The sequence below is a fragment of the Toxotes jaculatrix genome, chromosome 9 (genome assembly GCF_017976425.1).
Source record: "Toxotes jaculatrix isolate fToxJac2 chromosome 9, fToxJac2.pri, whole genome shotgun sequence".
Taxonomy (NCBI): domain Eukaryota; kingdom Metazoa; phylum Chordata; class Actinopteri; family Toxotidae; genus Toxotes; species Toxotes jaculatrix.
In genome coordinates, this window is record NC_054402.1 from 18,577,429 (window position 1) to 18,598,687 (window position 21,259).

The 21,259-nt window shown below is 39.9% G+C and overlaps 2 protein-coding genes across 7 annotated transcripts in view; both read right to left on the bottom strand.

The window, feature by feature from the left end:
• Positions 1–20,599, bottom strand: part of LOC121187013 (protein Aster-B-like) — a 73,901-nt gene extending 53,302 nt beyond the window's left edge. For 4 of the 6 annotated variants that reach the window (XM_041046011.1, XM_041046010.1, XM_041046009.1 and 1 more), the window contains exons 1-3: positions 20,383–20,599; positions 3,869–3,958; positions 773–799 (exon numbers count right to left, since the gene is read on the bottom strand). The gene's annotated coding sequence lies outside the window, so the exon portion shown is untranslated. Of the gene's footprint in view, positions 1–772; positions 800–3,857; positions 3,959–20,382 lie in introns of those variants that run through there. The other 2 variants (XM_041046008.1, XM_041046015.1) reach the window with 2 other exon arrangements.
• Positions 620–10,274, bottom strand: LOC121187407. The gene is made up of 4 exons (XM_041046621.1): positions 9,865–10,274; positions 3,869–3,958; positions 773–799; positions 620–725 (listed from the first exon to the last, which is right to left on the bottom strand). The coding sequence occupies exons 1-4, from the start codon at positions 10,272–10,274 to the stop codon at positions 620–622; spliced, it is 633 nt and encodes a 210-aa protein (XP_040902555.1).
• Positions 20,600–21,259: the final 660 nt, after the last annotated feature.

Genomic DNA, 21,259 nt, shown 5'->3' on the forward strand with positions numbered 1-21,259 from the left:
TAAAGGAGTTGATACCAGTTAAAACTCAGACACAATTTAGATGTGAATTATGCAACATGGACTTAAACCTAGCATCAGGAACAGATCCTAATTATTTTGTTAATTCAGAAATGTAATTCTAAATATATATATATATATATATATATATATATATATATATATACCAACACATATTATATCGGTCCTCCTCCACCAAATTAAGCATGGAGGACTAGCTATTCATTAAATTTCCTGTTCCAACAAATTCTCATGTGGTTCACCACCGATTAAAAACATCATTACCTATCACTCACCTTTTCAGCTTGTGCCTTGAACCCCTTTGCTGCAGGACTGGCACAGCGTCTCTTGTGACAGCAAAGCCTTCACACCCTAAAGGATAAAGTGTCTGGGCCCACAGTGTGTGTCCACAGTGCTGACCTGCCACCGGCTGGCTGGCTAAAAGACTAAAAGCTCCACAATTGTGTCCAACTCACAAAGCCCTGTTTGTGTCTGATGTTGATGTTGTCCAATAAAAGCAAACAATAGCATTCCATGGCTTGCAACTGTATTCACTGCTGGCCTCTCCAAATATAAAGCTCATTCAGACACCTTGGTTGGCGGACAAAGCCGTGAATCTGTGTCACATGCGGGGTGGGCGGGCCGGGACAAGTGGGGTGACAGCGAGGCCAGTCCCCCCTGTATCTCTGCTCCGTGAGCCCAACAACATACGATGCATGCTCACACTGCTACATGTAAAAGAAGAGTGTGTATGGTGGTCAGAAAACAGACTTACCTGATTTTGTCCGCTGCACTGTCAGACCTGCACGGAAAAACAGAGGACAGAGAAGTCAGTCATGGAGGCACTGCATCCACTTCCAGTGATTTCTGTTTTGTTTAAACTCAGTGTAGTCTTGTTCACTTCTCTACTATTTCATATAAATCATTCAATTAACAATAAATAATTTATAACACATTATAGCATGCTATTATGTATATACAGCTGTAATTTCTCATTTATAACCTATCCTATGAAGCACCCATTACAGGTGTATGAATAGTCAATGTATGCTTGATAACATTATATAATATAGCTTTCATTATATATTCAGTATAAACAGTTTTAAATCCAACAGTGAATGATTTGTATATGTGTATAATTATATATCGCTTTACATGAACAAAGTTATATTATACTTTATTTTTACTTTCTAAACACGAGGAGTTATTTTATAATTATAAATTACATACATTAATAAACACTTTAAAATGTCCTTATATCTGCTTACAACTACAATGTGGTGTTTTATACAGTAATATAATGAGTAACTGGTAAATGAGGGGTTACAATGAAGTGTCACGTGCCTTTAATAACAACCTGATGCGAAATATTACATTTTCACAGTAGTTATAAATTACTGTGTATGCTATAAATTGACCCAGTGATGGCATGTCCCTCAGTGTATAATCCTGATTCACAATCATGTGCTGCGTCATCTTCACTGGTGACTCATATTATACTGACTTAGCAAAGTCACGTTGTGATATTACATAACACTATCTGCAGTTATAGCGGAGGATGCAAATAAAAGAAAATGACAGCAAATGAGCAAACTTGTCCCCATTTCATCGTCCAAATTTCATCAATTTCTATGCCCGAAGCACCACGGACGCCCAGATAATCTGGCTGAGGCAGCTAAAAATCAAAGCTAGTGGCACATACTAGCCGACAGCCTGCTGTCACTTCCCCTGGAAATGCAGCTGCACACAGCACACTGAGCAAACTGTAACTCACGAGGCAAACAGACAGACGTGGTGAGAGCAAAACAAGGCTGACGGACATGGAGACGGCGAGACAGGTAGAGTTTTGGGGGATGCAGTGGTGCATCCTCCAGGCAGAAATGCAGCTGTTTTTACCTGCAGAGGAGACATGACATTCCGTGCCCTCTAAAGCCGGCTACAGAACGCTGCTCTCCCTGCAGCTGCTGCAGATGCCCCTCACTAGCTATCACCAGCACAGCAAAGAGAAGAGAAGCGAGAAATCCCATAGGTTTGACAGGTACTGTTCCTAATTCGAGCGAGTGGAGAGGCTGAGCGAGAGGAGTGCGCGGGAGGGAGAGCCAGAGAGAAGAACGTGTGCAGGACAGAGAGAAAGAGTAGAGGTGTTGTGAACGATACACAGAGCTGAAGTCAAAGACAGATCAGTGGGTGGTTATTATGAGACTAGACGAGGAGAGTTCCTGCACATTTTCTGTTTCAGTTTTTTCTATCATCACAACCTTCCAGCAGCATTTTTTGGATTAATTTGCTTTTACTATTAACTTCTATATAACGACAAAATCAGAAGCAACTTCTTCTCTGTGCAGCCAGCCAATCACTAGACTGAATCATATTTTTGGATCCAGTATATGAAGCTTTGCTCATGCAGAAAAAAAAGCTTGATATTAGCCAGAGCAAAACAAGAAGCCTTGACATATTCCTTGCCTTGTGCTCTTTTTAAGAAGGCTTTATTTATCTGATATGACTTTAAATGCTCCTGGTAATTCTGCAGACCTATAAATTGTTGATTTGTACCTTTGCCAACAGCTTAAACATGTTTAATTCGGCTGAGATTTAGTTCAGTAATCTGTTCAAATTTCTGGTGATCAAAATCCAACACTTTGCTACTCTGTATTTTTTTTTTTTTCAAAATAATTGAATTGGTATGTATGTGCTAAAGGGCAAATCTGCCATAATCTGGCATTACTAAGTACCATCATTCAGTAAATCAAACTCAAATACCTGACAATAAACACAAACAATGCGGACTGCATCTTTTCTTTCTTCCTACTTTCCTTTCCCACCTTCACAGAACTCTGAAAATCAGGCTGCAGCACAAACAAGAAGCCACACACCTGCGTCAGTGCAGTACTTTTCAGTGATTTGCAATTCATACTGTGCTTAATAATAGTATTTCAGGCGTGACAAGAAAAGTTCAGTAATGCAGGTTGTTATACTTTCCTGAAACATCCTTTTCCCAATCTCCTGGAAGGCATGAGATTGCTCACTGACTTTCCTCTCGGCTGCACTGCTTTACTTCAGGTATAAAGTATGAAGGCCAGCAGGCACACACACAGCACAGACACGTACACACACCCACACACCAGGTTCAGTAACTGATTTAATGTCCAGGTCTGTCACCGGTGCTCCTGTGACAACTGCAGCATATTCCAAGGTGATAAAGAGCTAATGATACTGCCTGTCCCTCAGCTCAAACTGAGCTATGGAGGAGCACAGACACTAATCATTGCAGGAGGAGTTACATATGAGCAGATACCTGGAAAAAGCAAATGAGACCCCTTTGCTCATTAGTGTCACATCAGAAACAATATTAGCATTCATGAGTGAGAGGATGCCTCAAGTGTCTCATGTAAATCTGTTTTCACAGAGCGAGTCCCTTCCAAGACAAATTACACCAGTTGACTGGATGCTTCAATTTGTATTTTAATGACAACAACAACAACAAAAAAGTCTTACTTAAAAGCCACAATGAAACAGACAAAAGCACATCATGTGGTACAGCAATGCCCTGTGAGGCTGTGATGACCATGGGTGCCAGTATGGGGAGAAAGTGCCCTCTAGTGGAGAATACATGCAAGAACTGGACAGATGTGACCAAAAAATATGGAATACATTGACATTTTGGGTTCATTATTCTTCCCAGTATCATGAATCTAAATATGACCAGGTGCAATTGATACTGTAGTAATATGAAACATATTGTCTCCTATATCCTTCCTGGATTAAACTCTCTGACTTTGATTTAAGTAACATGTTTCATTAAATCACACTTTCATTTGAAATGGGTTGCAAGCAAAATTGCTTTTAGGAAGCCTACACACATATTGCTCACCTCTCCTCTCGGATTAACGGAGTCAGGAAGCGAGTGTTGTCGTCCTCATGGCTGCTCTGCTGGCTGCTTTGCTGACTGCTCTGCTGGCTGCTGCATGGGACACAGGAGAGGTCAGGGTTATCAGTCATTACAGAATGGCTCTAAACTAAACTGCAATGTGAATGTGATGGTACATACTGTACATCTCATTTCTTTATGTGTTATACAAGAAAAGCGCTCCAGTGACTCATTGCATGAACCAAGGTTTTTCCTATTTTTAACTAATTTGTACAAGAAAAATTAAGTGAAAAACATGTAGAGAATAAAATCTAACTTAAATAGACCGTATTATATAAACTTTACAGCAATTTTTTTAGACAACTCATTTTCAACTGATTTGCACTGTTATCTGGGGTCCTGCAGAGAAAAAATATAGCAGTTTCTGTCATAAATCTGTTGCTGCTGCTGGGTCTTTATATATAAACAGCAAATGTCAAATATAAATGGGAACTTTGTCCATTTGGATAGTGGTAGATATCCTGTCCTGTACATGCACAAACCCAGTGATAACACTAGAGGGGGCTATATGACATAGACTATGCATAAGATAATGCTTCTGATAATAATTAAATGGAGTTATAGATGTGTAAATGAATATACAGAGAAAATGATTAATGCATAAAACTGAATGAACAGTTTAACACCCAGAAATCTGCTGCAGAGATCTCTGACTGTCACTACTATCCAAAAAAAGTTTAGGTATTTGTTACCTAGCTATTTTCCCATTGAATTTCTATAAAGTTGCACATACTGTATGAATGATATCACAGAAGCACAGCTGTCTTTCTTCCTCTCTTATTTTTATTTTTTAGATTTTTTTATTTTTTTACAATTGATTATCTCCCTATTTTAAGATTCTGCTTCATGTCCATATTTTGACATTTAAGAATAAAGCCGGTCTGTTGGGAAAGATCTTCATTAATTCACACTCTGCTGTGTGTCCTGATCTGTTTCCTGTTGCAGCTATGGGCTGTTCAAGGCCTGAAGGAATGCTGGAATGTATGAAAAATGCAGATTTTGGGAGGTTGAGATAATGTGGGTACACTCTAGATGAATTCTGAAAATAGTTTTTAAACGTTAACTGTATTCTACTCAGTTACACTATAGTATATATACTATTGTAACCATTTCCCAGTCACTTAACCTTGTACTAACACATTTTATTTTGCTTTTAAGAGGTGAAATATTCTAAGACTAAGAAGAGTCAGTCTCTAAATAAAAACATGTGAAATATATCTGATTTTTAGCTAAAAAGATGTGTTTTCATGAAAAAAAACAGCATATAGTACTATTCTCACCAGATATAATGGATAGACATGAAATGTAGTACAGAGCTAAGTTAACCTTGCCTTGTAACGCTGCTCTTAACAGAATCATACTGGATTGGATATTATCAGTGCTGTTTGTGACCAGGGGATGAAAGTAATGTTGAAGGATTCCGCTTTAATTGTGAAAGAGCTGTTGTTCTCTCTAAGAAGAGAAAATTGATGACATTGTGCTGACTACACGTGGTGAGAGTCTGGCACTCAGAAGATCTTTTTTTCCATGCAATATCAGTTCCACTCCCTCACACCTCAGCTTATTCCTTCTCTGCTGCAGGTGCAGTGTGTCTGCGTGCTGTTCTGTAAGAGGGAAGACACACGTGCTGTAAAAGCAGTTATGTTTTTTTGAATTTATGCAAGTGTTTACACTTGTATCCTTGCCCTTCAGAGCACATTCATCTGACATCACAAGAACAGAAAGTTGACTTGGCGTGGGCCCTCACTGAATTATTCAGTACTTATGCACAATTGATGGAATATGTGCTTTGAACATGATAGCAAGGATGTAACACAACAAAAGTAAATTCTTATTTTATTTTTTCCAACATAAAGAGCATGACAACATAGAAGAGTTCAGTGCACATATTTCAGATCTGTTATGACCTGAATCTGGATCATATCTTTTAGGATTCTCAATATCTTAGCCACATGGTCTTTTGCAGTCAGTTGTGTAAATAAACTGCAAGCTGTAATTTTCGTCTGATATTCAATCAGAACCAGTAACAATGTTGAGAGTTTCCTTAACCAGAAAAAACTAAACAACTTTATGATCATAACTTTTACGGTCAATTGTTAGCATCACACAGATGCTTCTTTCATTTATCTTATGACTAACATAAAACTGAAATTGCTGAAAACTGAAAACAGGCAGCTTATTTAAGTAGATTTTCATCATCTTACTGCTGCTGGAATGAAACCTATTAATGACTTATTAAAATTTCTTCAAATACACAACGATAACATCTGTTTTCTTGTTTTGCTATGTCGCTTTGTGAGAGGTTATGTGTCTGAAATATTTAAATACTCAGATGAAGTGAACACAGTGAAGCCTGGTGAAAGATACCACTTCCTCAAAATAGCATTGCTCTTATCAGGCTGCAGAACAGCAGATTCCACTGTGTCTGCAAGCATCCACTGCTCCCAAACGCTTACACACGTGGACACAAATGCACACAGGCCCACACACATACACACCTAAAGTATGCGCACCACAAAAGGTAAGGCTAGAATGACAAGATCAAAATACTAAAGTCACAAATGTAACAAATCAACAAAGAGCAGTTATACTTGTGCTGGACAAAGGCTCCACTCTGAGGTCTGAGCAGATTAAAATCAAAAACACTGAAACAGTCTCAGGATTTTATCCCCCATCACAAAATATTCATGAATTTAAAGCAGCCTGAGTGGAAAAGCCCATTATGTTCCATTTCAGTGACAGAAAGCTGAAGCTGTGTTAGAAAACTACATTGCATGAAGTATTAATTACAATCTCAAAATTAGCCAGACTTAAAGCAGCTAACGGTGCTGACAGTTCAGTGTTGATCAAATATTAAAGACATAGACTGATGCTAGCCACTAAGCTTCAAACCTCTCAGTTATATTTTAATAAAATGTTTTTGAATACATACAGTATTTTTAACTGCTTCCACAATGAAAAGACCATGTTAACATTGCTCACACTGCACCGAACCCCATTAACATACCACAAGTATCTGGTTAACTATAAATGCTCTGCAATGTTTGCATATTAACTGGCCAATTCCAGCAGGTTTCAAACCACAAACCATGTGTAAGTATTTGTGAGTGCAAAGCATAAACTAGAAACTCACTGTACTGTGCATGTTGCACACACGCTCACAATCAAAAAGCAAGTAATTACAAGTAATGATCCTTTTAAGTGGTATAATGGTGTGATTGTGTGAACAAACTATTTGTAGTTTAATTGCTTGGCAGAGTTGGCATTTGCTGGCAACTTAAACTATTCTGCACCACATTACATCTCTAGAAATGTACAATGGGTAATGTGAAATAGTTTTGTATTTCTCATGTAATTAACTGTGAAACTGTCATAAGCAAAGTTGATGCAGTTGAAGGGTCAAAGTGCTGGGCAGCTGAGTGTCCCTCACAGTGGTGGAGGTAAAAGTCCAGTGTCTTGCTTAAGGAGCGGAATGGACAAAACTACACCAGCTGGAAAAAATGTATGACGACATCACCTTGACAGAACACTGTGAAACTTAAGACAAAGTTAAAACTTTGACATATGGTTTTTCATTTGCTTGTAGATCAGACCTGATAAGTGTGTCCTGATAAAAGTTGACTTCTAAAAAATGTGTTTTCACAGCACACTGTTTCTTCCAATAGTCATAAGACATTATGGCAAGAAACCTCTTGTGTCGACGGTGATCCAGTGTTGCTTTGATTGTGCCCGTTTCACTTTGCACAGCAGCATGAGGAACAAGTTTGCAGGTTATGCAAAGTACTTTTTCTAGTAATTCTTAAATATACCACAACAAACTCACATACCTTAGGTAGTGAGGTTGGAGAGTGTATAACTGCTGGAGGCAGTTACACAGTTTGCATGCTGCTGTATACTGATTATCTATGAACATTCTTACAGAAAATCATGTTCTACACACAGATAAAACATCAGAGCCAATGTGTATTTATCTTTAGTGCCTCAAATGAAGAAGCCAGAAGCTGCCATTTTTTACAATGCTTGCTATTATGGTACAGCCTTCTATTAAATATCAGGTTGTCAAAAGTAAAAACAAACAAACTGCCCGCAAGGCAGCAATAATTAACGGATATGGGCAGCAATGCTGACATATAAGAACACTATCTGTGAGGACACGGTGTAACAGCAGTACCCTGTGTCCTGAATGACAAAAACTGCTTGTTCTGCTTCATCAATAATTAAGGGAAGATAAACATTAAGATCTGGATTATTTATGTCACTCCCACACAGCTTTAAGCCTGTAGAATTTTTTATACACGGCACGCAGCTAGTAACAGCGAGCAGACTGAGGAGGAGCCATGTCATCTTAACGCCACAGTATGGTATTATGCTAAGGAAGACTTGTTACAACCGTCCAGATCACATCCTGAGGGGATGTTGAGCTTTACTCGTGGTGCACTGGATAATGACAGTATTTCACACTCAGGGATGCTGTCGGGGTTATGCACACATGCCTCTGGAGAGTTGGTGTCTTCAACTCTAAGATAACACATTGATGGAGTGAGTAATGAACCTGTTCCTGTCTGCCATCTGTTACCAGTGACAACTGGCCTGTTAGGACACAGAAAGACAGAAGACAGAACACAAGGAAAAAATAACTCCTAGACATTTTTCTCCCTCTGACAGACCGGCACTCGTCAAAGATTAGGGAAAAGATAACATTATTTTACAGAAATGATAAAAGTGGGCCACGTCCAATCAAATCTCCCATGACTAATTAGAGTAGAGGGAGGCAAGCAGGTTTAACAGTGACACTGGCGTACTGTATGAATTCTGTCAATGGAAGAAAATTTGCTCTGGTTGACTCAATGTTACCGCGCCTGTAATTACCTTGTGGTACCAGAAACTACTCTAAGCTTCCAGGTAAACCAACAAACACACTTAAATTCATTCCCAGACACAAACATCCACATGGTCAAAAAGTAAATTTACTCTGCTCTCTCTACTTTGGCTGAGTTCTTTTCTGACACTAAAGAGTCCAACAAATAAGTTCATTCACAGAATGAACTTATTCATGAATGAATTTAATGAGTTCATTTGAAATATTTTTTTAAGGTTGTAAGTAATGGTCACTTTACATAAAGTGTTGAAATACTTTAACTTTGAAAGGCCTGATTTACTTTACCTGTGACCTTTCCCCCTAGTACCACTGTCACATACTGTATCTCAGATGTCATGTCTCACACCCCTGCATCCAAAAGAAAGAAACCTATTGATTTTTTAAACCCCATGACCTTTCCTCTCGTACTGCTGTCAGGCCAACCTTTTAAGTGGCCACACAGTATCTCCCCAGCCCTTTCTTTTAAGGACACAATATCTTCTGTGTGCATTTGTACTCCTCTAAGGAAGTAACCTGTGAACTTTGGTGACCCTGGCGAAGGTCTGCACAAGACTGAGTCCATGCTTGTTAACAGATTTAGAAATCTGTCAAAAAAATTAGCTGAAAACCTGAAACATACTACAACACTGCAGACGAGAGAACTACACAGGAAAGTGCACCACATCCACACTACCGTCAGTACTGAAATTGTTACAGATGCTTGCAACAGTTTTACAAAGTGGAAAAACTATTTTGTGCTTGAGATTGGGCACAAGATTGCTTAGAAAAGCACCTGAAACACCATCAATGTATCCTCTTGTATCGTGTGTGGCCATTAATCTGCTCTGTTGAACAAGTATCCACCTCTGAAAGGTGAAAAGAAGCCTCAAGCTAAACATAAGTCAAAATGTTCAATCCTCTAAAATACCTGAGACCTTTGACATGACAAAACTCTCTTTCAGTTAGTGAAACACCACATTAGTGCAGGTAGCAGGAGCCTTAAAGCAGCATGGAGGTATTAGGGAAGATGTGGGCAGAAGAAGGGAATGGGGAGAGGTAAGTAGGGAGGGCCCATACCAACCTGCTCTCACTGCCTTGCTCCTTCTTCTCTCGGACTTTCAGCCACTTTCTCAACAGGAAACGCTTGCGGCGGGGGGAGGCGCTGGGTGTGGAGCAGCTGGACCAGGAAGAAGCGGCATCTTCATCGCTGGATGGCGTAATCTCAATGGAAGGAAGCTGAAGGTACTCCTTGGAACCGGAGTGGGATCGGGCCGTGAGGTGCCCGTCGTTCAGCCGCCCTCTTTCGATATCCCTCTCGCTGGGTACGTTCCTCATGCGGCGCATCTTGAAGCGCTTGCGCCGGAGAGTCGGGGTTGAGGAGCTGGATCGAATGGAGCCATCTGACACAGCGTTGTTTCCTCCGTCTGAGTATGCCGGAGCGTCATTTGGGACGCTCACCTGGAGTGAAGGAGGTCTAAGAGTGTCACTCATGGTCCTGACTAGCTCACTAAAACGCAAATATAATCCCTAAAGATCTTCTTTTTTGAGATCCTTGGGTAAAAGAATTGCAGATTTTGCAATTCTGCAGCTTGATAGGGCTGTTAGCTACCGGGGTTTAGTGCTGAACAGATGAGGCACAATTTAGATCCTTGAAATCTTTGGTGGACCTCACACAGCCCCCTTAGTTCCTCTTGTTTATTTTAAAGCCCTGTCCACGTGCCAGCCACTGGATTGAAAGAGTGGCTGAGAAGTCCTGATAGCAGGTAACTAGGGCCTGACCAAGTCCTTCTGTTGCTCCTCAGCTGTTGGTTGATATGTATCAGTTCAGTGGCTGGCTGACAGACTGTGAAGAGCAGTCTTGTGGCAGTAAACTCAGTCTCTCAGGCTGGGGAGGAGAGGGCTGGATTAGATAACAAAGGGGGCTTCTGTTCTGAGTGCAGCAGATGAAACATGTATAAGGTCTGTCAGGGAGTGTAACACAACTCCTTTGCTGGTCCTCTCCAGGGACTGGCAGGCCAAGTTACACACACACTCGCTTACACACTGGCTATGCTGCTGTCCGAGCTGCCAAAGCTGTTACCTTAGCTGCTGGTGCTAATGCTAAAGAGGAAGGCACCAACTGTCAGCCCTTGAATATTGATGCTGATGTTGTGTAAAAGGTTGGGAGGTTTTTCGTTGTTACTTTGTGCTCATTTTAGCGTTGCTGCAGCAGAGGAAGACACTGTCGGTCCAGGCTGTGCCAACGCTGGAGGGCGAGGTCCTTCTTGTGCCCCAGTGTGTCGCTGTCTCCACGTGGTTAATGCCTACAGGTTAGAGGGAGGTGATAGGACCGCAAGGTACAGGCAAGGCTGAGGGTGATGATGACCAAGTTAAGCAGCCACACACACACAGGCACAGGCAGATAATCAAAAAAAGAAGGCATAGTGTACAGGAAGAGACACAGACACAGGCAGACACCATGATAAGCACTCACAGGAAACAGGCAGCACTTCTCATGAGATGCACAAACACACTCACACATAGTCACATTCTGATCAACTAAACATACACTGCCTATCCACCACCATGCACCAGCCCAAGTTTATCAATCCCTAATACCTTTCTTTCCCAAAAAATGGCGTTAAGTGTATCGCAGATCTTTAAATGTTCTGTCAATGTCCACAAACAAATCAGAGATAACAGACAACCTCTATGGCGCACTGCCACTGTACACAATGGATATCTGAGCAATGGCTAACTACTCTATTGGTTAAAGGGCACCGAAGTGTACACCTGAGTGAAGACTGCTTTACAAATCAGGAAACAAAAGAAGACTCTCCAAAATGTTTGACCACGACTGAGGTACCAGTGTGATAAACAGATACCTGTCAGTTTTTCAGGTGCAACTCTCAACCAAAAAGAAACCATCAGAAAGCATGTAGTCAGAGAGTGAGCGTTAGCCTTGTGGGAGATCCAGATCAAAATACAGCAGATACAAAGTCAATAGTAAACACAGCCATCTGTGTTTTTCTCATAGCCCACTCCATTAGCATCACTGGAATAATTGTTCTGTACATATGGCTTTCTCAGCTGGGCATCTTTGAGCTGAGAAACAAATAGCAGGGGCAACTGTTATGTGCCGAGACAGAAGAGAGAGCACGTCCTGTTTGCACATAGATATAATCCATCCTATTAACATTAACGGTCTATTACAGACCGTTATTTTTGGGAACAGCATTTTATATTTTATAATATTACATTCATTATATATAGCATGACAGTATATTTTAAGATCCAGGATAAAGGTTGAGACAGCATGTTCAGAGTCAAAGAGTTCTTACAGCAAAGGCAATATGTTTTCTGTGGAAACTATGTATGGATTTAGCAAATCAGAGGCTAGTGTAATTGTTTTGGAATCTGATTGAATTTGGTCTCTACCATAAATATAAGCTTTGTTGCTGCTCCGAGTCAGAGCGATGCGCAACCATTCATTAATCTCAGCTAGAGGAAGTGAGAGCATGAAAAAGCTAAAATGGGATGAATGAGAACAAGCCTGATCTTAAAGATGATCCAGAGACTTAATAGAAGTGGGATTTCACAACTGCACTGACTATACTACAGAAGATACTGTAAGGCCGAGACAAAAAAATGAATCCAAGGTTTCTGGCAGAGGGTTCTAAAGCAGCAGCCGGGCAGCTTAAGTGATTATAAAACTCATATCTCACATCCTGAAACTTGGACTTGAAAAATTGTTATTTTAAGGACCACTGAAATATAATAACACAAAAATAACTTCCATCAGTTTCTGTGTTCAGAAGACATAAATTCAGAAGACAAATCATTCATTTTGACATCATGCAAGTATAAGTTTTGAATGTACAGTACATCAAAAGGCTTCTGTTTAAAGAAAGTAAACAGTTAAAACCCTGTTCCTAGGACACCAACTGATCAGTCTGCTCATCACCAGCCTCTCTGGTTAGTAGCACAGAGGTCAAGAAACACCTACACAGAGCACTGACCTTAATCTGCATCCATCAAAATATCACTGGAGATATGGAGCATGTCAGAATCAGTGCTTTAGTATTGAAAGAAGCTTGACTGAGGCTGCTCGGCTACTTCTAGACCTTACAAGGTAATCGTTATTCTGCAACTATGAAAATAAAGGTAATTTGGAGATGGGCCTTTATTCATCCATGAACCAGTAATAACCATGTACTGACTGCATAAATGGCTTGAATTTGAAACTGCTAGTAAATGAGGGGCAGAGCTAAAGCTGTAAATTCAAACACTGCTATCAGTGTCATACAGATAGCTAGCCAAATATTACAGGTTGCCCTTGGATTTTGCCAGCATGGATTCATTCACAAATATTTGACTTAAAGCAACTGAGTTGTTTAAAGGTCAATACTATAAGGCTGGAATATTGTGCATTTCACAGTGCAAATTCCCCTTTTTGGTGAAATCAAACATTTCATTACAATGAAAAATGTAGTACCAGATTAGGTTACCACTAACATATCTGCATATTCTTTATTATGCTGTATTCAGCCATGATAAATGTTTAGCTAAATGGCTCCCTTAATATTTTGTACACTGCTTTTGTTAATAAAAAAGAGAAGGGTCATAAATATTCAGTAAGAAAATTGTTTGCTTTAACAGTATTTATCTATCGGAGCCTAACCTTACTATAATGCTTTTAAAATGATGCATTTTTATAATAAAAAGAACTAACTGTGTCATTACTAATGATGTTCTAGTATGTTATAAATGATTAAAATCATAATGAACTATTCATTCATTCCACTTGCATTATTAAATCATCCTGAACTCACTGTTTAATATTCATTATGATAGATGTTGTGAAATGGATTAATGAAATGCCTTCATACTGTACAAGCTGAGGGACAGATGAAGCTGTAAAACGAGTAGGAAGCAACTACTGACAGAGAAAATATCATCCATGCATGTCTGTGTTCTAATTAACGTGCATGTGCATGCACGCACACAAACTCACACACAAGCACCATCAACAACAACAGCAACCTCCACACTTACACACCCCCTGACCTGCAGCCAGAGCATGTGTAAAGTGTGGAGGTGGGGAAACACCATGCATAAATCATGACAAGACAACGTTTCTCGTTACAGTTTCACACGTTCTAGTAGCTTCGGGTCATTCTCTGGCATCTCTGTTCTTAACACAGGTGAACAGGTGATGTCATGGTTGAGCATATGGGCCTGGCTGACAATGTAGTTAAAGAGTGTTGTTTCTAGCTGCAATGCCATGCATTTATATGTACTGATATTTTTAGAATTCATTCACAGATTTGTTTTTTTTTTTCAGTCATGTCTTGCAAAAAGGGAAACAGTTAAACACTGCACTCTCACTGCAGAGAGTGTTGATACACCTGTGCAGCGTTATAAAAAAAACTGTCTGGACAGCAGGAAGGACCCTACTGGTCCATCCATCTTGTGTCTCAATGCCTTGTGCACTTTGCCATGCGTACATTAGTGGAGTCAACAGATGGACCTACCACGGAGCAGCTTTGCTGTTACAGCTGAGACAGAGATCACAGTTTTCCATCACTGTGATGGCTACACAGCGCAGAACAACCATGTGATTGCTTGCCTTTCACGCGTCATTACTGACCATCAAAGTTCGGCTCTATTGTTCCCTGCCTCTCTATTCTTAGCACTGTGTCCCTGTCAGAACAATGTCAAAGACTGTGGGCAGATTACAGAGGCATGCTAATGCTGATTAAATGAAAAAACATGCAGCATAAAGTGCTCTGATCAGTCAAATTAATTTTTCACAAGGGCGTGAAACATACAGCATCTGAGGACAGGGAAATCTCTTTGTCACGGTGGATAAGGAATGAAATTAACAATTAAAATGATGAGGCTTAGAGCACATGAGTCTATATCTTTTAAATCACACCTCATGTTTATATGTGTAATTATGCACCTCAGATTGAGCAGCATATAAATGCAATACAACATTTATTACTACCTACGAAGACACAGGATAACACGTCGCTACTTTCCTTTGAGTCCAGTAAACCTTCACAATAAAAAGGTAACTTATTTTTAGCTTTTACTAAAGTTAATTTAATATATTTTACTAAAGTGTAATGATTACAATGTGATTGGTGGTTTACTAATTTATCCTTTCATCTCCTTAGCAGGTAAATGTAACAAGAAAATATTTTCAGAGGAATAGGGAAAGAACCAGACAGAGAGCTGCTGGTAGACTGAAGCAAAGGTTTATTGCTATCAGTGCATCAGTCACAGGGTCTATGACTGGCCAGCGAAAGACAGGAAATGCCAAAGGCAACCATATGTCTCCTTTATAAACTCAAGTTTCAAGCTCAATATGCCAACGTTTCAAAAGGTTTCGTTGGATGTACTCACAGCAAATTACCATTAAAATGAATTATGTTAATCACCAGTGATTGTTACTTCAGCAAATAAAAAACAGATGCAAGAAAGAATTTCAGAAACTGAGTGAAATTTGATGGGTGTAATGTGAGAACCCTTCATCTGCCAAAAGTGCTGTTCAAATGGAATGAACAATAAAGCTGAGACAAATTAGATGAAATAATATTGCCACATAAAATATTTACTCCCTGTCTCTGCGTAACGTTTTTTTTTATCTCACAGCAATGATGCTATTGATGTGTTATGATGAGGAGTCCACACTAAACAACATCCCATCATTATCACTGAGCAATTACTCACTCATGTGGGAGTGAATCATGCAACACAAAAGGGTTGCAGTACTGATGGACAAGTATTGAAGCTGTGATGAGATTATAAAGTCTGCTCACGTAACAGGCTTCACCCCATTTTACCTTTTCCCCTTCCTGTGCTAATCTACTGTATAAATCTTACTAGAGCTCCAGTCACACTGGCATCTGAGCGCACACCAATTCGCTGCAAGAAAGAATGAAGGAACACATTGTGCTGTAAATGACTGGATTCAAAATAGACCACTCTCTTTCTTCCACCTCTGCTGCTGTGCTGTTCACAAGCTGGGGAAGTTGTTTATGGTAAAATGGCTTCACTGTAAACATAAAAACAGTAGCAAGGTTAATTCCAGACATGAGTCGTATTAGTAATTTTTTACTTGCAGAAGGTAACAGCTTTTTAACAGCTACAGAGATACAAGGCATGCTAATAGACGACCACACAAAGCTTCCTGACAAATGCTTCTTTGAGTTAATATACAAATTTTAACATGAAGCTATGTATTACTCTGTGCCCAGAGTGCATCCTTTTCAGTCAGAGCTGGCAGGTAATCCTACATCCCACCATCCTCATCATAAACAACAGCTCCCTCCTCCTTCTCTTTGGTTCATGTCTATAGAGACTTGCTGTAGTGATCAAAACCCAGGCTTTCATCTCTTATTTAGATACCCTGTCTTCTAAAAATAGTCTTGTTACACTATGGAAACAGGCACAGCTCTGTGGAGAAGTACAACACAGTGGCAGTGTTATGTGAGACTGCAGTGAAGACGTATTTTAGTTGAATCAGTGTCACAACTAGGATGAAAGGAAGTTTAGACAAACTGAATCAACCGAATCCAAAACAATCAGACTGAGTGAGTACGGTCAGTTCCAAAACGAGTGCATTTTAATTGAGGCTACCTAAACTCCACATGAAGTACCACGGATGACAGATGTGAGGGAAAGCAGTGGCTTTTTGCAGAGTCTGATCAGAATCAGCCCTAAAAACCCTTAATAAATGCAATGATACTGTAAAAACTAAAAACTAATTTGCTTTCACACATACTGAGATAAAAAGGAATCAAATTGAAAGGAGTTTGTGTTCAAATCACCAAACACAAAGCCAGTTTATGGCTCTTAACAGTGTTTTAATCTACGTGGCAGCAAGCTTTGTCTGGGTTTATTAGATTATAGTTTTATGACAGCAATTATGAGCCGTTAAGTGACGTTACTTAATGAAGCGCTGCCAAGACATTCTATTTGGGTCTGTCAAGCCGTACTGCCTCTCATATTTGGTATTGCTAAAATGAGTGATGTGTTTATGTCGCTGCAGATTTCCAGTCTGGCTGTATTAACATTGCACTAATTCTGTACAAGCGACCCAAAACTTCTGCTGATAAAACTGCAATGAAATCTGGGGAGTTTGAACACATGGAAACTGCCCTAATCTAAAATTGTGAATCAATTGACAGGTTCATTTTTGGTTTAGGAAATGCTGCATAATCTACTGTAATTCCACCATAACAGGAAAGCATTACACCAGTTTCTCACTTCTGAAATAAAAGGAAAATCAGCAGACGCCATCGCCTTCACAGCTCTAGCAGATATAATGATCTCCTCCTGTCAGAGGATGTGAAACTGAACCAGTTTTTAGACCTGCGCTCACAACTCAGCTTCACAGCTTGAACTTCTCGTAGCTTGATAATTAATGCACAGTCCCCTGAACGGCACTGTTTTCTGACAAACTGTTTTCATTATTTTACTTTATTTATGAATGAATGTGTTTAAATCTCCTCGTCAGGTGATCCGACTGATGGTTGAAAGCCTTTTGCAATCCTCTCAGCTGCTACTGCCACAAGCTTTTACACCATCTTTTTCAGTAAGACCATTAGGATGAGAAAAGAGCCTTTAAAGCACTGTCTGACACATATCAATACAGAGAAAAAACATTTTTAGACCACAAAGAGTACAAAACAGGAAAAAAAAACCTAGACCACAAAACCTACAGTTTCTTTCCAGAGCTGATTACTATCACCAGTGTCACTGACAGATATTTATGGCATATTACAGGTCACAAGCATAACTTAGAATGTGCTCGATTAGAAGTGCACCAGAACAAAGCCAGAAAAGACAGAAGAATAATGATTTATGTGATCACCTAGTGCACACAAATAAGAATTTTTCTCTGTCCAAAAAAAAAAAAACAAAAAAAAAACCCCCCTCTGAAATCACCCCGAAGAATCTCATCTTTGAACCCCATCTAAAAAACTGCAAGCAACAGCTTGGTTTGTTCACCAACTGTCATTTCCTGTGGGGTTAAGAGGCATTTTCCCAGGCCTGACAGTCACAAACAGCTGAGAGAAGAAGGGCTGTCGGAAACTGGGAGTCATCAGACTGTGAGATGCATTCAAAGTGGTCTCATTGAGAGAGAGAGAGAGAAAGAGAGAGAGAGAGACACAGCTACAGCGACAGCCATAAACTGTTAAGTGTACCAACTGCTCTCAATGGGAGTGTGTTGTGATCGTGCTCCAAGTGAGCTACAGGCCTTTTCACAGTAATAAAATAGTTACCGTAGCACAAGTGATAGATATGCAAAGGTGGAAACTCCATTGTGAAGACAGGTTTTCTGAGATGATGTGGTCACCATGTTGGTTAAGAAGTAGCTGTGAAACCTACTGTAACTTTTACCCCAAGCACAATGCTTTAACAGTTTTAGCTCTCAGCACAATCTATATGCTTTAGTAGGTTGTTAGTAGGTTTCCCATTTTTGTGCTAACCTAGGATAAACAAATCCCAGGGGTATGAGCTGGAGACTGAAGAGAAACTGAGGCTCTTCATGTGTGTTTGGTTAAGATGTTAATCAAGCGTATTTTCCAAAATGTCAAAATGTTCCTTTACTGGGCTCATTTTTAGAGCTGCTCTCATCAAAGGCCATGTTACTGCTCTAACAAAGGAAAATGTCAGAGACAAATTCAGGTTATCATGACACGTTTCACTTACACACACACACACACACACATACATATTTATATAGACGAACCCATACTGAAATGAACAAGATCCTGCTGTGACACATGGGTACAAGCTGCACCCAAGAAGAATTTTTCTCAACACATGCTGTGCCATATGTGCATTACACAGCAGACGGGTCCTCTCAAACAGCTGGACAGCAGCCACATTAGAAAACCAACCAATCAAGTGTCTGTCACCGCCACACAACATTCATACAGACATTTTGCAGTTTTTTTTAAAAGTTTTTTTTTTTTTTTTCGCCTACACTGCAATTACCTACAGCAAGTCCAAATATTTCCTTTCCTTAAAGGCAAACCCTAACCGTTGCACAGAATACTCCATGTTGTGGTACGCATACAATACAGTATTGTAGTAATCTGTTCCAGGTTATTGCCGACAGTAGTCAGCAGCTTTTAATTGTGCATTTAAATGTCCCTTAAAGGTCACCTCTCATACCAAAAGTAAAGTATGCCAAACTATCTGGGGAGCACTCTCCTGTTCAGAGAAGTGTTGCAACATTAAAAAACAAGCACAAAAACTGGTTGAAAACATTTAACACAGTGACTGATATAAAAATGAAAAATTATTGCAAATCAATCTGACCCTCACAACAGCAATAAGTGGTTACAGAAAAGGCAGCGACATCCACAGGATATCTGGTCAAAGTCAGGACAGATAAGGAGGACAACATTGTTATAAAAAACTGTGACAAAACGCTTGATGGGACTGTGTTCACTTCATCAAAGCACAACCTATACTTGAAACTTTTGTTATAACTTTTTACTGTACATATGTCAGCCAAGTGAAAGTTGCAACCAGTGCCAAGGTTAAAACACGGAATACGTAGGACCAGGTTTATGACTGATGGTCTACATATATCAAGTTATAGCCTGTGTGCTAACAATAAGACCTTGACTTCCTGTTTTGATCTTTTTAGCAAGAACATTACTGTGTATAGGACTTTTAATTTTGTAAGTTCTTTATCAGGAAACACATTAAGAATTAATTAGACTGCAAATAAACTACACATGAAACAACTTGATTGTGATTTTTATGCATTCTGGCCACTAATTTTAACATGAACTAGAATACATAATCTCTAATTTAAAAAAAAAAAAAAGAAAAAGAAAGACCCTGGTGGAACACTTTACTTTGATTTTTAGTTCGCAACAACCAGATGGTAAGATATGGTCTTAGATGTTCCTGCAGGGTAATCGGACTGACACGCAGACAGGAGGAGTCCGGGTTCGAACCCCGAACCCTGCGGCTGATGCAAGACCCAGCACGCAAGACCCTGGATAGCTTCTTTCACTATTAAGACAGCCCAAAGTTAAAGGGCACTGCGATCTCTTATGCCACAGAACAAGTACGAACACAGCACTCTGATGTTTGAACGATATATATATCTTTTTAGATAGATCTGTTTAACACTTCGTAAAGTTTGGTGATGCACACGCAGCAGCATCTGCCTCAGAAAGGCTGCAGGAACTGGCAACAGCAAGTGCAAGTGCATTAAAGCCCTTTGTTTACAACGATGCAGGAAATTATAGCCGACAATCAGTCCGGGATTATTGCTCATCTATTTGCCGTCGGGTAATCAGCTTGTTTACTCGGCGCTGTTTAATAAATGTAGTCTATTTGTTCAGTTTCTATATATATATATACTGTGAATCTCCGTCGCGCGCTGAGTTTTCATCTGTTTATGAAACGGCTCGTGCAACCGACATAACCGACGTCGTTTTGTTGTGTGCTCCTCAGACTGACGGTATCCACAAACCAAACACTGCCAGCTGCAACACAACAGTAAACCTCATAAAAATGAAAACTAAATAAAAATGGTTAAAGTCTGACTCGTTTCATCAGCGTCTGAGGCGCGTTTTACCTTCGATTCGCCAACTTCTACAAACTTGTCCCGTCCACTTGTCTCACACGCTGCCAACCCCCGGAGGATGACTTGGCTTCATGGACGGTACTCATCCATAATGACAGGTAAAGAAAAATAAAATAAAATAAAATAAACAAATCCGGCGAAGCGTGGCGCTTTGTTTGCCCCGCGGAATAACTAACTCAAATCAGTGCACCTTGGAGGCGGAGACCCGCTGCCGGTTACTTCACGGATGAGAGGCGCAGAGAGCAGACCACCGAGCAGTGACCTATCAGTGTCTGACCAAACATCACAAAATGACCTCCCTTCTTTTAACCTCTTACTGGCCCGAGAGCTGCTCCCTGATCGACGTCTTACTTTTTAATGTCTACCGTTTATGATGATATTCATTACTTTTAGTACACGTGGATCAGGTGCCTGTGCTGTGTGCAGCAGTGGGATGGAAAAGAGGAGCTTCCTCCAAACGATGATTCATTCAACAGAAAAGAATGAATCTTTCCCTTTAATCAAATATTTCTGTTATTAAAGACTGGACTGAAGGATAAGAATGTGATTTACAACCTAGCCATTTAAAATCACATTAAAGACCCTGAAAACACTGACTGAGTGGCTTACTTTAGTGGCTTTTATTGGCCTAGTGCGTGTGATGTTGGCCATTTGTTGAATTTACAGCGCCTGAACTATGGAACAATGGAAGTCTTTTTATGTTGAACACTGGATCAGAGAAGATTTAATGTGGCTTTTTGACATATTTAAAATCTAAAATGAATGTCAAAGAGAAAACAGATATCTACAAAGTGAACTAAATTATTCACAAAAATACAGAATACAAACTGCATGTTTGCATAAATATCCACTCCGCTTAATAGGACAC